Source organism: Phoenix dactylifera, chromosome 16, assembly GCF_051530095.1.
Source record: "Phoenix dactylifera cultivar Ajwa chromosome 16, Ajwa_hap1_PhDact_Kaust_v1.1, whole genome shotgun sequence".
In the NCBI taxonomy this organism is placed as follows: Eukaryota; Viridiplantae; Streptophyta; class Magnoliopsida; order Arecales; family Arecaceae; genus Phoenix; species Phoenix dactylifera.
The window spans coordinates 3,055,048-3,071,849 of NC_143205.1; the positions used below are offsets into that span (position 1 = coordinate 3,055,048).

Below are 16,802 nucleotides of genomic sequence, written 5' to 3' on the forward strand. Positions count from 1 at the left end.
GTATGATCAGTTTGTCCAGGACTACACCACCGAGTTTCACAAGCAAGCAATCTTATTCGAAATCTCCATCGACGATTATGCATTTTTTCTGAAGTACATCAGAGGTCTCCACAAGAGCATCCAAAAGGAGATGAAACTCTTCAAAGTTGAAGACATTAGCAAAGCTAGCGTAAAGGCCATAGGGATTGAAGAGAAGAATCAGCCTAGGGAAGGTACAAAGGGCGAGAAGTTTAGAAAATACAGCAGAAATCTATATCAAGAGAGGGAGCAAGGAAAGAAATACGCCAACACTCAGAAAATTTATTATGATTATTGTAATCTTCTTAGACATATGCATAAGAAGTGTTGGAAACTTCACCTCAAGCTGCGGCCGAAGAGGAAGACGCAGAAAGCTACGGCCAAAGAGGAAGACACAGAAAGATGAGGATTTCAAAAAGAAGAAAAAGGCAGTTCTCAATATTGTAGAAGTTAAGGAGCTGCTCGAGCTTGTGCAAACATACTTCAAATTGAGCCTGATGGCGAGAAAATCTAAAACAGCTACTAAAGCAGATTTAGATGTGCGAGAGAAACTCTTCCGCTTGAAGATCCAAATAAAGCTAAGCATTATTGAGGCTATTGTAGATCCTGGAAGTCAAAAAAATTTCATCTCTAAACATCTAGTTTATATGCTGAGATTGCAGACTAAGCCTCATCCACGTCTCTACTCTCTTGGTTGAAATCAGAAGAACGTTGAATTGAAGATCACTAAGCGATGTACCATCAACTTTGCTATAACTAAGATGTATATAGATGAGGTAACTTGTGAAGTTGTTCTTTTGGATGTTTGCTAGGTTATCCTTGGGAGCCCATATCTTTTCGATCAAGATGCAGTCTTCTACCGGCGTCTGAAGAAGTATCGGTTCATTAAGGATAGGAAGGAGTTTCTGATCAACGCCTCCAAAATACTAGAAAACGTATATCTTGCAATTGTTGCCCAAGATAAGCAACTTGTTAATGCATGCAAAAAGTTTGTGATAATGGTAAAAATCTGATACAACTTATGAGAGGCCAAGCTCTCGTTTTTTGGTTTTATTGACTGATCTACCAAGATCAAGATCGAGGAGTCTTCGTAGTCATCATCGATGAGGAAGGACAACAAGGAGCGTCCCTACCATGATGTACAGATGCAGGAGTAGAGCATGTGGTTTGCTGAGATTCAAGAGCGAAGAAGAGCCAGGCCAAAAACCATCTCTAAGCAAAGCTAGGTAGTTCAATCGTGAGATAAGAAAGCAGGCATTTTTCCACCTTCAATTCTGATTTAGCATGAGCTAAATCTCCTAAACAGAGGGAGCCCTAATTTAGAGATGGTCAAACTTCCGAAAGCCATAACTTAATCTTGTGATGCTCGATTGAAATGATCTTTTTTTTTTAAATTGGGTATCTTTTCGAGATCTACAACTAGGAGATTGAATTGGAATAGAATTCCACTCTATTTAAAAAAAAAACTCGTACTAGGATTAGGAAGAGGAATCCGACCCAAATTATATTAGGGTAGACCTCATATTATAAATAGAGGATGTGCATATCATGTTTTAATTATTAATTGAAGAAAAGAAGACTTAAAGCACTACTTTCGAGATTTCTCCATCTTTTTTCAGTTATCTTTCAAGAGATTCGATTCAAGTTGAACGAGTTGAAGAAAATCTTCCTTTTCTCTAATTAGATCAATCAGAATTTCATATAGATGGAAATAATCTCATTGAGCAAAACTTTATTGCATGATCTCAAAATTATAACAATAAAATGTCAGTATTTATCAAAAAAAAAAAAATCAAACTTTCTTTTGTCAAAAACCAAGGAAAAAAAATTCAAAATCAACAAATATCCATTGTAGATAGAGCCATCTAAATATGAAGGAAATTGGTATCAAGCAAAGATTAAAAAAATATAAAAAATATAAAAAATTATCCCTTCTTTTTATATTTTTATCCCTATCCACTCTTTAATTTAACCAAAAAAATAGAAGCGTAATTTTATCTTTGCGAACAAATTCAAACATGTCATGATATCTAATATCCAATAAGCTCCAACCAAACACCAAAAAAAAACTATTTGTCCTAGAAATCCTATTCCTCCATATTATAAGAGAAATCCCTTCTGAAACTTATACCATACCCAAACGTCACCTACAAGTTTTATCCAAGAGAGGGGAGATTAATGGATGAGCCGGATACTAATGATCAATTTGTTTAATATAAATTTCATAAATAAATATGAAAGTCTAAAATATGAAAATAAAAATCAATAGATACTCTCGATGTCATGCCACACGATTTGCTTTATTGCTTCCTTTTGTCTTACATTTTTTTTTTAATATAAAGAAACGATTGGACAAGATCCAAACAAATTCATTAAAAAAATATAGACAATGTATATATGTCTGCTCCCTCATGTGGATTGTGGTGGAATCTAAGATGCATGGAACTTACTCTTAAGAGTTTGCACTATTACCTTAAGAAGAAACAATGATATAAATATTCAGAGCTCATTATTATCTACATTACATCATTATCTCATACAGCACATGATGCGAATTCCACCAAAATCTACCGAGTACTATTTTTGTAACCATTTTGAAACCAAGCAACTACTAAGGTTCATAAGTAGGTCAATAATTAACTTTAACACATGATTCGTATTATCAATATGTTTTCTTTGAACAAAATATACTTAGTTGTGATATGATTACATCAACTAAATAAGCTTTCATAGTTTAATAGCTATTAGTCATTTTTATGGCGGCATTTGGCCACCTAAATAGGATCACCAAGATGATCTTAAGTTACTGGTAGTTCTTATTTTGGGGATCCACGATCTAAGATCACCATATATATATATTTTTGGTACAAATCATCATATTTTGTATGCTATATTTCAGTAATTAAAGATTTTTAGATATTCACAAATAACATATTTGGTATTATATGAGAATTCAAGTTCTCTACCATATAATATCAAAATTATCCTTGATATATTTCATTAGTCCTATAAATTATTAATCCTATAAATATATATTAATTATTATTATAGAATTAATATTTTTATTTATACTTATAACATGCCATTTTTAATACTAATATTTATTTTGATTAGAAAAATCAGGTAAATAGATGTAATATATTTAATAATTTTATTGTATAAATTTAAAGTATAATAATATATTTCTACTAGAATTTAAAATTTTCATTGAATAATAATATGACAATAATATAATTAATAATATAACATAATATAATATATATCATAAATATGGTATATTATAATATATAATATTAATATAAATAATATAATATATAATGGTATATTGATATGTTAAATTTTAGCTCAAGATTAATGACGTGGGATGACCTGAGATACTTGATCTTAAAAATAGATATTCTATCACTAAGTTGAGCGGCGATTTGAGAAGTAGGGATATTTTGGGATCACTACCATGTGGTATTATCGTTGTGCAACCAAATATGGTAATCTCATCACTTCCATCTATATTATTTTTGGTCTTGTGATGATAAGTCAAATGTATAGGAACGTGTGGTCAACAAAGTTTAAATTCTAGTTGAATACAGTCCATGGCTCAAATTAAAAATCACGAGCAGGAGAGAGAAATAGCCATCACTGCATTTACTCAAGGCAAGTTTCTGACTCCCAAGCCTTTCCAATATTTATACCGCATACAATGCGAACCACCTAACATGACATAACGTTAATTTTCACAGTCATATTTTTAATTAGTCATGGTGTTGCACCTCTTCTACTTTCTTTCTTTCTTTTTTTTTGAAAAAAATATGAAATGCATTTATCATTTGAGGCCTTCATTAAAAAAAAAAAAAACCACTTCCCTCATGGAATACCCACGCGCTTGGCACATGCTAAAACTAGTGGGCAATTAACCAAAAATTAAAAGTGGGGGCAGGTACATGGCCACTTGCCACCCTTTCATCATGGCCTAAATCCCACTACTCTCTAGGCTGCAAATAAAGCTCCACTACCCTCTCTCTCTCTCTCTCTTATAGGCGCAGGGATTTGTCTTAACGAACCAGCTGTCATAAATATGGACGGGGAAGAGGAGAGTCAAAAAGTTTTGCCGGTCCCGTGATAATAGCAAGTGCCCGCCGAATGGACGGACACCTTTTCTACATGCACTCCCCCACTGAATTTTTGGATCTAGGCTTCTTCCCCACCTCCCTCGGAGATCTCACTCTCCCCTTGGAACCATTCCGTCTACCCCCTCCCCCACAACCCTCTTCTTCCCCTTTTCCTTTCCCTCTAAACGGTCGGTAGGAACCTTAACCTCCTGCTTCGGAGTTCCGTTTCTCCAAAGAATTGAAGAAGAATGCCGGGGTTAGGAAAGAATTCCCGGGTGGGGAAGCGCTCTTCGCCTTCGTCGGCGGGCTCGACCTCTTACTATGTCACCATAGTCATCTCTGTGGCGCTCTGCATTCTTGGAGTTTGGATGCTCACTTCATCCTCTGTCATTCCCTCCCACACGACCGCTGCCACCCGCCACCGTGCAGCCTTCGCCACCTCCACTGCTTCTAAATCTTCTCCTTCTCGTGTATCTCGGAGAGACCCCCCTCCAGTCTTGGAGGATGGCCCCGAGGATGGCAACAAGGATGATGACAAGCTGGAACCTAAGATCACCACTGTAACTTCGATGGAGGATGGGGAGGAGATGGATCGGGGAGGAGGAGATGGAGAGAAGGAGGTTGACGAAGATAGCCGATCCTCTGAAGGAGGACATGAAGCCAAAGGAAGCCACCTAGAGGAGCAGCAAAATGAGGAGCGTGAGGAGGCTAACCGAAGTCATCAGAGAGAATATCAACGGGAACAAATGGGCGGAAATGAGGAGAACCAGGAGCAGCAATCCCAAGTAAGCAATGAGGGTGATGGGAAAAAACGTGGAGACCAGCAGTTAGAGAACCACAATCCGGAGGCTGTAATAGAGGAGAGACAGCAGTCCGAATTGCAACAAAACAGGGACGAGATCCATGAACAGCAGCAGAGGGAGCATGATGAGCAGCTACCAGAAAGTGGTGATGAGGAGAACCAGCAAGAATTTCAGGAGCAACAACAGCAGACAGAGAGCGGAAGCAATGAGAACCAGCAAAAGGGCCAGCCGGAGATTGATGAGAACCATGATCAAATTCAGCAGAAGATAGACCAGGAAAATGATGAGAGCCAGGTACAATCTGACGAGAAGACAGGGGAGGGAACCGAGCAGAGCCAGCAACAATCAGAAGAAATTATGGACGGAACTGAAGAGAACAAACCACAATCAGGAGAAAATGAAGAGGAGGGGACCAATAAGAACCAGTCACAACCTGAGGAGAGGACAAAGGATGGAGCTAATGAAAGTCAGCTGCAGATTGAAGAGCAGTCCGAGATAGAAAGAAGCAGTGAAAGCCAGGAAGAGATCCCACAACAACAGATAAATGAAGAGAACCCAATTAGCTCAAGCGACTCGAATGCAAGCGAGTCACTAGATGGGGCACAATCAGAGGTGTCAAATGAGAAAAATGGTGAGACAAGGCCATGGGCAACGCAGGCTGACCATTCTGACACTGAGAAGGAAAGAAGGAAAGGGGAGGAGTTGCAATCCAATGGAGGAGGAGGTGACCAAGAGGGGCACATTGAATGGAAGCTTTGTGATATCACAGCTGGCACGGACTACATACCTTGCCTTGACAATAAGAAGGCCATCAAGAAGCTACACAGCTTCAGGCATTTCCAACATCGTGAGCGTCACTGTCCTGAGGAAGGCCCCACATGTCTGGTGCCGCTTCCAAAAGGATACCGACGGCCCATCAAGTGGCCTGAGAGTAGAGATAGGGTAAATGCCTAATTTTTGTACTTAATTGTTCATATGCTTTATTTCTAAAATTCGTTAATAGGTGCACTTTATCTTATCCAATGTCCTGTTAATATGTGGATGTCTGTTGTAGATATGGTACAATAATGTACCTCACACAAAGCTTGCAGAGGTTAAAGGCCACCAAAATTGGGTGAAAGTTACTGGAGAGCACCTTACATTTCCAGGAGGAGGAACACAGTTCATTCATGGGGCACTTCACTACATTGATTTCATTCAGCAGGTGAGGATTGATTTATAACTTGCAGGCTTTGGCAGTGAAGTGCATATGCTCTTTCTCTTTCTATAACTTGCAAAAATCTGTTCCAAAATTTGAACTTTAGTAATGGTTCACTTTTTGCTACTTGTTGAATAGATGCTCTTTGGAATCTTTTGAACTAGGATTTATATGTGCTTTTTCCGACATTGTTGGTCGATAAAACATTATGATAGGCTGTGAATAAGACATTCTATCATTGTGAATTTAAAATTCTTACTATGAGGTCTAGGCCAATGAGAAAGAAAGGGAATATTGCATAAGTATTTTGAGATCCTTCTTCCAGGCACTAGAGATATGCTGAATGTGCCGTCATATTATTAAACTAATAGTTTTGGTGCTAGAATGTCTTGCATATGTTGAGAATATTTATAAAGCATGCCTAATCATCTCTTTCCTTTGAAAAAATTTAAAATATTCAATATTTGGAATTAAGGTTCTCAGTCTCGGTACCAGACTCCGTATCAGTGCCAACTTGCACAGTATTGGTATGATATGGTACGGAGTTTTTATTGGCGTACCAAGTGTCGATACGCCATATATACTGGGTATCGGTACCGAATCAATATGGTATGGTATACCCTATACCATCTAGTTCGGACTGGTACAATGTACCATGTTTGGAATAATGCTCTAATTTTTTGTTATTGTCAATGTCAGTTTGTTGCTAGAGATTTGGTGCATGAAATTAATGACTTGAAATATGTTGACAAAGAAAGTTTTATCTTGAACATTTAGTGATGATAATATCTTTATTCATATGGTTCTCAACATATTAATTATTACCATATAAAAATATAATTATAATGTTGCTTTGTTTGATCCCAGAAAAACATCGAAAATGATGTTGAAAATATATTGGAGAGGATGGTTTTGAACAAACATTTCGAGTCTTAGAAAATAGTTAGAGACATAAAAGGCTATTCTAGTACACGAGACTCCCGCCATTGCAGGGTCCGGAAAGAATCATATATATATATATATATATATATATATCTTTTTTTTTTATATGTAAAGAGGCTATTTCTATATTTCAAACCCATAACACTCAAGTCAAAATGGAGCAACCTTACCCTTGCACCAAGGCTTGCCTATTAGAGATAAGGATGTGATGCAGGCTATGGGTCTAGCACAGGCTTCAAATTACCAAGTGGAAGACTAAAGCAAGCTATGCAATAAAAGTAAAATCTAAACTTAGGATATTAAAAGAAATTCTTAATTTGAAATCTAAAAGCTAGGGATCTAGATACTAAGAAAAAGAACTAGAAGAATTGATAACTAGTAGCTTCGTGCCTTGCTACCAGAAGTATCTTGTCGTCAAACACTACACCAATCCCCATAATTCATTAGGGTCATGCAACACCCACCATGCATGTGAGAAACACAATATGTGTACTCAGGAAAAGTGAAGCTTTATTAAATTTTCAATGATCAAAACTGAGAGCATAGGGCGTATTTATAGGCTCCAAGATCCCTTACAAAGCTAGGGATGTCTGGGTACTCTCAAAGAAAAGAATAATAAAAAAGGTCCTAAGATAACTAAATTAAGTAATCTTGCTCCTCTTAGCCTTGTAGAAGAATTTCTGTTCCGATAGTGACCTCTTTGCTATTGGAATCATTCTGATTATATGAGATGAACTGATGGAGACTAGATCTACCATTAGTTTCTATGTACTTGGAGTCCTTGGAGTAAGGACTAGAGCATTTGAATGGTATAAAGTTACTGTTGGATGCCTTTTGACAGACTAGTGTACCTTTGATTGGGTTTTGATGGTAGATAGTTTATGTTAGTAGGTTTTTGGGCCTGATTACCTTTTTTACGGGCCTGGCTCAGCCTCGAAATTATTCCAACATAGTTTCCTGTGTATCCATAACTCTCTGATCAATTTCAGTCACGCTTACACAATTTTTAAGACCTTCCATCATGGAACTTGCTGCAAGAAGGTCCCAAGTCGATTGACCATAAGGTCACGTGTCTTTGACCTACATCTGCTCCCCCTGGTTTAGATAATTCTGCTTCCAATGAATTAAAATATTGCTGGCTCTGGGGGATTCATAATAAAATTTTCCAAAGTATACTAACCTGAAGGTCAATATTGGAGTGCTTGCTTGCTGGAGTTTGGTGTAAGTAGGCCTTCATCTTTTTAACAAAAAATTTAAAGGAACTGTCTTTGTTGATAGTTGGTGCAGCGAGTTTGGGTGTTGTTGGTGTTGCACACAGGTTTGAACCCTTGGCTTACAGTCTTTGTTTTTGAGCTACTTGACTCAATTATCTGTTTGGTAGGCCTTGTCCAAGGTTTCAATCTGGGCTACCTCTATTTGGTCCTAAATTTCTGGACACACTATCACAGGATCAACCAACTAGCTGATTTTAGGTTTCGAGTCAAACTTCGAGTTGTAGTTCATAAAATTCTTCTCAATATTCCTGGATGGAGAATTCGAGTATAGTGACTTTGGATGTAATTTGAAGGTATGCAGCATTCATCCAGTTTTGCTCTGATGTCATCCCATGTTGCAAAGTGTCTTTCATGACAAAGGGCATGATTTTTTTCAATGGTTGACCACCATAAGCAATCTAGGCCTTTGAGCTTTGCCTTTACAAATTGGACATGTTTTTAGTCGGAGGAATGATGCCTACCAAAAAAGTCTTCAATTTAGGCCAGCCAATCCTAGAAAGTTGTTGGTCCAGCTTCTTAAAGATGTTGCCAATGGTCGAGAAGACAACTTGATCATATTGCTTGTCATATTCATCTTCATCAGGTTGCTGAGTTTTAATAGGATTAATATGATTCAGACATGGAGAGTTGCTGGTACTGCCGAAGGTAGCACAAAAAGTTGTCTCCACTACTGAGCTACAGTTGTAGTTGTTTTAAAACTTTTAAGACCTTGATCAAGTAGGTCTCAAGCTAACTTTGGAGTTGGCATTGCTGTTCACTAATTCCATGGCTGGTGATATTTATTGTTGAAGCTAAGCTCTTGGATTCGAAAGTGGGGTCACAAACAGTTGAGGAAGCTTTGCTTGGCAGCTAGGACCCACTGTCTATTGCTGGCTTTTGATGATGGAACTGGGGCAGTCAGATGATCCATTGGTGAGCTGATGGCATCGAAAGAGCATGCATGGTGAACTACAGCATCATTTGAATGCTACTGCAGAATAGGATGTGATGGTGTGCTTGCTACCATCAAGTAGGTACCAGTCATGGGTGGTATATCATCAGTATGCTTTGGAAGGAGGTCTTCCTGTTGTCAGTTGCTTTGGGTATAAAGTTTGGATACGAAACATGATACTTAATCGATTACAATACAAACCCTATCACAGTGATAAAATGACCTTAGCGCGAATATCTCTGAGCAATATTTTGAACTATAATGTGACTACATAGCAAAAGAATGATTTAGAAATTTATTTGCGATACAAACATGACACCATGTTTATGAAATTTTGACGGTTTATGCATGCATGTTGATCTTATGACTTGTTTTATCGTATTGTACTATAAAATACTTTATTTTTTGTAATATCTGTTAATTTTTTTAAATGATGCATTGTCATAAAAAAAACTTATGCTTGACTCGGCAAGGTAGTGTAAATTTTACTTACTGAGCTACGTAGCTCGTATCTCTTTTTGTTTTCTTTTTTCAAATGAATAGGGCCACTAAGAGCAAAGTATGATCCAAGTTTGGAGTTCGCGTTAGCAAGCTTGGTGATTTTGTAGCAGAATTTTAGTTCTTTAATTTATTAAAAAAATTGTAGTTAGTGACTTTTTGAATTTTGATAAATATGGGTTTTAATAATATATTTAGATTTAGATGCTCTGAACCAATATTTATTTAATTATTTAATGGATGATTGATGGAGACATCAGAGCTGATCATTCGCCCGTCTAGTCTACCATCTTATTTGCATTTTTATTTTATTTTATTTTTGAGCTTGTTTGCATTTTATTGTTGTAGGGTTTTATTGTGTTATTTTGGGCTTTATTGGGAATTATTTTTGTGTAAGGGATTTTGTGTTAATTGCCTTGTTAGGCCCTATAAATAGGGTACCCTCATTGTGATTAGGATTTAATGAAAGTGAATTAAGAATTTCTTCCCCCACGTCTCTTCTTCTTTCTTTTATTCCCCCTCTTCCTCCCTTCTTTCCTTCTCCTTCTTCTTTCCTCCTTCCTATCTTCTTCTCCTCCTTCCTTGCTTTCCTTCCCTCCTGTTTTCTCTTATCTGCCGCCACAGTAGCCCTTTCCGGTCTTGGTTCGTCATCAATTTGGTATCAAAGCCTGTGCTTTGCGTCTGTGCCAAAGCAACAGACCCTGGTGTATGGCAGGACAGCCTCCAATCCCACGTCCTTGGCTGCCGCACGAGTTCTTCTCCATACCCATCGCACCACGAATGCCGGAGTGTGTTGAAGGGCCACGAACAACTCGCGTTGCCAAAAGGAGAGAGAGCATCACCTCTCTTCGCGCGTCTCTATCCCTCAGTTCCACCGAAAACAAGAGTCTGCGGTCTCAGATTTGTTGCAGCAGCCACAGATCATCGGCGGCTACTACTACCAGTGAAGAGAGCCCACGACCACAGGCCGGAGCTGGTGACCGGTCGCTGGCCGCCGCCATAGGCCACGGAGATCCGCCCGCAGCCGCCGACGCGAAACTCGGCGTGGCCTCTCGAAACCGTCGGGAGATTTAAAGCCAGCTAATGGGTAAGATCCAGACTTGCTAGCCTTTTTTTTGGGGTTAACCCGGATCTGTTCCAGAAGGAAAAAAAGATATCCGCAGGATCACGTGTCCTTCACATGATTTCTGCATGCGTGAGGCCGCACGTGCGTCCCCACGTGAAATTTTTTTTCTGCTTACCTCTTTCTTTCCGACGAAGAGGAGCCCTAGTCCTTTTCCCGCCGCTGGCACCGTTGCCGTCGCCATCCCCGGCCGCTCTAGCCCCGCTGATGCCTTCTCCATCCCCGGTTGCTTCCACCTCCGCCGTCGCCATCCGCCGTCGTTCGCTTTCCTCTTCTCCAAGCTGCTACCTCCGTTGCCCCTCTTCTCCGAGCCGCCGCCGCCACCTGAGACACACCTCCTCGCCGCTGCCACTCCGCCAGCTCCCGCCATCACTGCCTTTGCCCCCTTTCGCTCGCCGCCCCTTCTCTGAGCCGCCACCGTCGCTCCTCTTGCCCCATTCCCCTCTCTCATCTCAGGGATCCTAAACCCACTTCTGAAGCCCCCTCATCGAGTGTCCGCTCCACTCCCCTTCACCCCTTTCTCTTTTCGGGTTCGGGTCTCAAAACCAAACCCGCAGCCCGCATCCCTGTACCTGCGCGCCATTTTCTTGAGTGCAGCCCAAGCCCAAGTAGCTGCAAGCCCCTCTCTCAAGGTTGATCCAGCACAGGGTTCAGCCCAATCTAGGAGTTCGAGAGCCTCGTTCTGCCACAAATTCGGACCATAGCTCCAGTTAGCTTTCTGCACAACGCCTGTCATCCTCTTCGTGTTCGAGACTCCACAGCAGATGCTTCTGGTTGATTGCATCCACAGCAGGTAACAAGTTCTTCCTTCTTTTGGGCTTGTTTATCTAATTGTGTTCTTACGACCCCCTGTAGTGAGGCGTATCGACCCTCGACCCATGGCTCTAGAAGCCCGACCTAATCAAAATTATCTCCTAACCAGACCGCTTTCCAATCCTTCTAACCAGCTCGGTGCTAGCCAAGCACCGATTAGGGCATCCCCGATGCCTGTCTAGAACTCTTCAAAAGATAAGAAAAAAGGCATACTAGGTTCCAACCCTCCTTCTAGAAGCCAAACCCAATGTTTCAGGTGCCAAAAATTTGGCCATATAGCATCCCAATGTAATGCGAAGACCTATCTAATGACTGAACTAGAAGTTGAGACCCAAGAGAATAAATGTATCGAAGAAGTCTACAAACCAAACATTGAGAATTTTGTAGAAGACTTTGGAGACGAACATACCGCATTAGAGTTTATCCAGGCTGAACCTTGAAAGGAGCCCACTGATCCAAATAACCAAAACCCTAGGCTTCTTGTGGTTAGGTGTACTATAGCTCAGACTAAGATCGAACAAGATTGGCGAAGGACCTCCCTATTCTACACTCTCTTTAAGATCAATGGTAGAACGTGGAAAATCCTATTTGATGGCGAAAGTTGCATCAGTGCCATTGCTTCCGGAGTTGTCTCCCGCCTCAGCCTGAAATCTACCCCTCATCCTAACCCATATAAGGTATCTTGGGTAGATAAGACATCCATTTCGGTGTTGGAAAGATGCCTCGTCCCGATTCAATTCCTGTCTTATAAAGACGAAATCTGGTGTGACTGCATTCCGATGGATGTAGGTTAAGTTATTCTAGGAAGACCTTGGCTTTACGATATGGATGTCACACTTCATGGACGTTCGAATTCATGTAGCTTTATGTTTTAGGGTCGGAAAATTATACTGAACTCATTGCCTCCTAGGGAGCTCGCCCCTGAAAAGAAGAGTGCCACTCTACGAAAACATGAATCACTTCACATCATTACTTTAAAAGAGAATGAAGGATATCGAAAGCCAATCACCTGTGTTTGCTCTTATGGCTAGAGTCATCAATGTGGAGTCGAACTCTAAGCACCCACCAGCAGTAGTTCTACTGCTGGAGGAGTTTCACTCTGTTTTTCCTATGGATCTTCTAGATACACTTTTTCCGATGCGTGATATCCAGTATGCAATTGATCTCGTTTCCGGAGCATCCTTACCCAATCTTCCCCATCATAGGCTCAACCCAAACGAGCACACTGAACTGAAACGTTAAGTTGATGAACTCCTCACCCGAGGATATGTTCGTGAGAGCCTGAGCCTCTGTGCTGTAACGAACTCCTCACCCGAGGATATGTTCGTGAGAGCCTGAGCCTCTGTGCTGTACCCGCACTCCTCACTCCCAAAAAAGATGGTTCTTGGAGGATGTGCGTTGATAGCCATGCCCTCAATAAAATCGGAATTAGAGAAGTCACCTCTTGCTTGTAACTACGGTTAAGTATCGTTTTTTCATCCCTAGGTTGGACAACCTTTTAGATTTTATGTCTGGTGCTACAGTCTTTTCCAAAATCAACCTGAAGAGTTGATACCACCAGATTCGGATTCGTCTTGGGGATGAATGGAAAGACCAAAGATGGACTCTACGAATGGTTAGTTATGCCGTTCGGGTTAACAAATGCTCCCAGTACTTTTATGAGGGTGATGATGCAGATCTTTCAACCTTTCTTAAATAAATTTGTCGTATATTTTGATGACATCCTCATATATAGTCAAACTCCAGAGCTCCATCTCTCACACTTAAGGTAGGTCTGTGATGTCCTTAGGAGAGAGCTTTTTTGCAAATCCCAAGAAGTGTGCCTTCCTGATCAATCACGTCGCTTTCTTAGGGTTCATAGTGTCTTTTAAGGGTGTTTCCGCTGATCCAGAGAAATAAACGCGATAGTCGATTGGCCTGAGCCTAAGACCCTAGCGGAAGTACGTAGTTTTCATGGCTTGGTTACTTTCTATCACCGCTTCATTAGGAATTTTAGTTTAATAATGTCTTCCCTTATGGATTGCATGAAGAAAGGAGACTTTATCTGGACTAAATCAGCATCCCAAGCATTTAATGAAATAAAGAAAAGGATGACTGAAGCTCTTGTTTTGTGCCTCCTTGATTTCACGAAGGTATTCGAGGTCGCATGTGATGCCTCTGGCATTGGCAAAGGTGGCGTGGTAAGCCAAGAAGGTCACCCTATCACATATTTTAGCAAAAAATTAAGCGATGACAGGTTGCATTATTCCACCTATGATAAGGAATTTTATGCAGTGCAAGCTTTACGACATTGGCGACACTACTTGCTACCACAAGAATTCGTATTGTATTCAGATTATGTGGCTTTAAAATATCTCAACTTCCAAAAGAAATTGAACCATCGACATGGCCGATGGATCGAGTTTCTTCAAGCCTATACTTTTGTCTTGAAACATAAAGCCGGAGTTGAGAATAAAGCTGCTGATGCGCTCAGTCGAAGGATCTTCCTCCTATCCATCATGAGCACTGAAGTAATTGGTTTTGAGAGGATCAGGAAACAATATACCACTTGTCCTGACTTTAGTGAAGTATACCTGACCTTACGAGATGGAGTAGAGAGAGAACAAAATGATTTCTTCCTACAAAATGATTACCTCTTTTGCTCCAACCGATTGTGTATCCCTCAAACCTCATTGAGAGATATTCTAGTATGGAAAATACACGCTGGAGGACTGTCTGGGCATTTCGGGAGAGACAAGACTATTGAAATGGTGGAGAGATGTTTCTTCTAGCTGAGTCTCAAGAGAGATGTGGCCAAAATTGTCGGTTAGTGTCGCACATGTCATCTAGCCAAACAACGTAAGTAGAATACTGGTCTTTACACTCCACTATCCGTTTTCGAGTGTCCCTAGCAAGATGTTAGTATGGATTTCGTGTTAGGGCTTCCACATACCTCCACCAAACACGATTTCATTTTTGTAGTTGTGGATTGATTTTTCAAGATGGCTCATTTTATCTTCTGTTCTAAGATTTTTGATGCTCTAAGATTGTGAAACTTTTTTTTGATAAAGTCGTTAGACTCCATGGCCTCCCAAAATCTATTGTCCTATAGGGATGTTAAATTCATGAGTTACTTTTGGAAAATCATTTGGCAGATGATGGGTACCAAATTGAAATTTTCGTCTGCCTATCATCCTCAAATTGATGGCCAGACAGAAGTTGTTAATCATAGTCTAGAAAATCTTTTAAGATGTTTAGTAGGTGAGTATGCTAGAACTTGGGATTTAGTGTTACCGACTGCTGCATACATAGTTCGGTCAATAGGTCCTTAGACATGAGTCACTTCGAAGTGGTGAACGGTTATAAACCTAGACAGCCCATAGACTTGATTATTATGTCTCACCAACATAGAGTCTCTGAGTCTGCACAATTATTTGCATCGCACCTGCATTCCTTGCATAAGAAAATCAGCAAACGAATTCATTCTAATAATTTAAAATATAAATTTTTTGCTGATTTGCACAGACGTTATAAAGAGTTGAATTTAGGAGATTATGTCATGGTAAGAATTAGACTTGAATGACTTCCTTCAGGAACGTTCAAAAAGTTGCAAGCTCGTAGTGCGGACCATTCAAAGTTCTAAAGAAAATCAGTTTGAATGCTTCTGTTGTAGATCTTCCTGAAGATTAGGTGTTGTCCAGAGGTGCAGCCCAAGAGGGGGGGTGAATTGGATCTTTTAAAATTAAAAGTGTAAAGAATGTGAGTTACTGTTATCTTTCAATAACTTGTAGATTTAGCAGCGGAAATAAGGTTGCACAAATAAAGCAGTGAATAAGATGAGAAAAACAATCAGAAATATGCAGTGGAAGAAGAGAGATAAACCACACACACAAACATCAAAGTTTATAGTGGTTCGGTGCACTCCCAGCACCTACATCCACTCCCCAAGCCTAGCTTGAGATTTCATTATAACCCAGCAGATTACAGCCTGATTATTTTTCGGGCTCAGTCAAAAATCCAGTTGGTTTTTCTAGGCAACCAACTGAAAATTTATCACCGTTTGTTTTTCGGGCTCACAAACAACCCAGTTGGTTTTCAGCCAAACCAACCAAAAATTTTACACCGTTTGCTTTTCTGGGCTCACAAACAACCCAGTTGGTTTTCAGATAAACCAACCAAAAACTATTTTCCTTGCTGAATACTCCTGATTCAGAAACTTCCAATCAAGACTTGAAAGAGCCTTTACAAGTTACAAATGAATGAAACTGTTACAGCAACAGTTAATCCAAATAAATGAATGCTGTAACCAGAAAACTTAAAGCTTCAGAGTATATAGAATGAATCAATAAAAATAAAAGCTGAAGCCAATGAAGAAGTTGGCTGTGGAAGAATGTCCCAATGCTTGAGCAGCAGCTCTTCTCGATTCAATGAGAAGCTTCGACTGATTTTCTCACATGAGTAAGTTTCAGATGAGTGCCGGTGAGGATGATAAACTGTTTAGCTTTTTCTTCTCTTTTCGTTAGTGAAAACTTTTCTTTCTTAATAAAATCTTTTTTCTTTTCTTGTTGTTTCCTTTCTAAGGTTCCCTTGAATTTATAGACGAGTTCTTCAGAGGGATTTGAATTCCTTTCTTTTTGTTCTGATGGAAATTTTTTCTGTTACATAAGAAGACAAAAGTTGTTCCAAGCTTTCCGTTGTGGTCCCAGCAGTACAAGGGTCGACTCATATTTATCCTGGGTCGGCACTTCAAGATATTGAGTTGACTCTTGCTGTGATAACTTCAAATGGTCGACTCTTTAACCTTAAGGGTCGACTCATCTTCTTCAGGAGTCGCCTCTTTAAACACAAGGGTTGACTCATGCACTAATTTTTCTGGCTGATGCTGAGACTGAACTGGGGTCGACTCTTCAAACGCAAGGATCGACTTTTCAATTTCGGAGGTCGACTCATTTGGAACAAGGGTCGACTCTTCTAACTTTATCTCAGGCGGTAAAGGCTCTCTGTTAAGTTTGAACTACATAAGGGTCGACTCATTGACTGTGCCACTTGAAGAAAACATGCCAGAGTCAACTCAAACTTGTCTTTTTTGCTTAGGAGTTGACTCAAGTTTTTCAAAC

General features: G+C 39.9%; 1 protein-coding gene across 1 annotated transcript in view; it reads left to right on the forward strand.

Moving 5' to 3' along the window:
* The first annotated feature begins 4,056 nt into the window (after positions 1-4,056).
* Positions 4,057-16,802, forward strand: part of LOC103722955 (putative methyltransferase PMT24) — a 28,054-nt gene continuing 15,308 nt past the window's right edge. The window contains exons 1-2 of the mRNA XM_008813708.4: positions 4,057-5,869; positions 5,982-6,131. Of these exons, the coding sequence (XP_008811930.3) occupies positions 4,373-5,869; positions 5,982-6,131 (1,647 nt within the window). The 5' untranslated portion in view covers positions 4,057-4,372. The remainder of the gene's footprint in view (positions 5,870-5,981; positions 6,132-16,802) is intronic.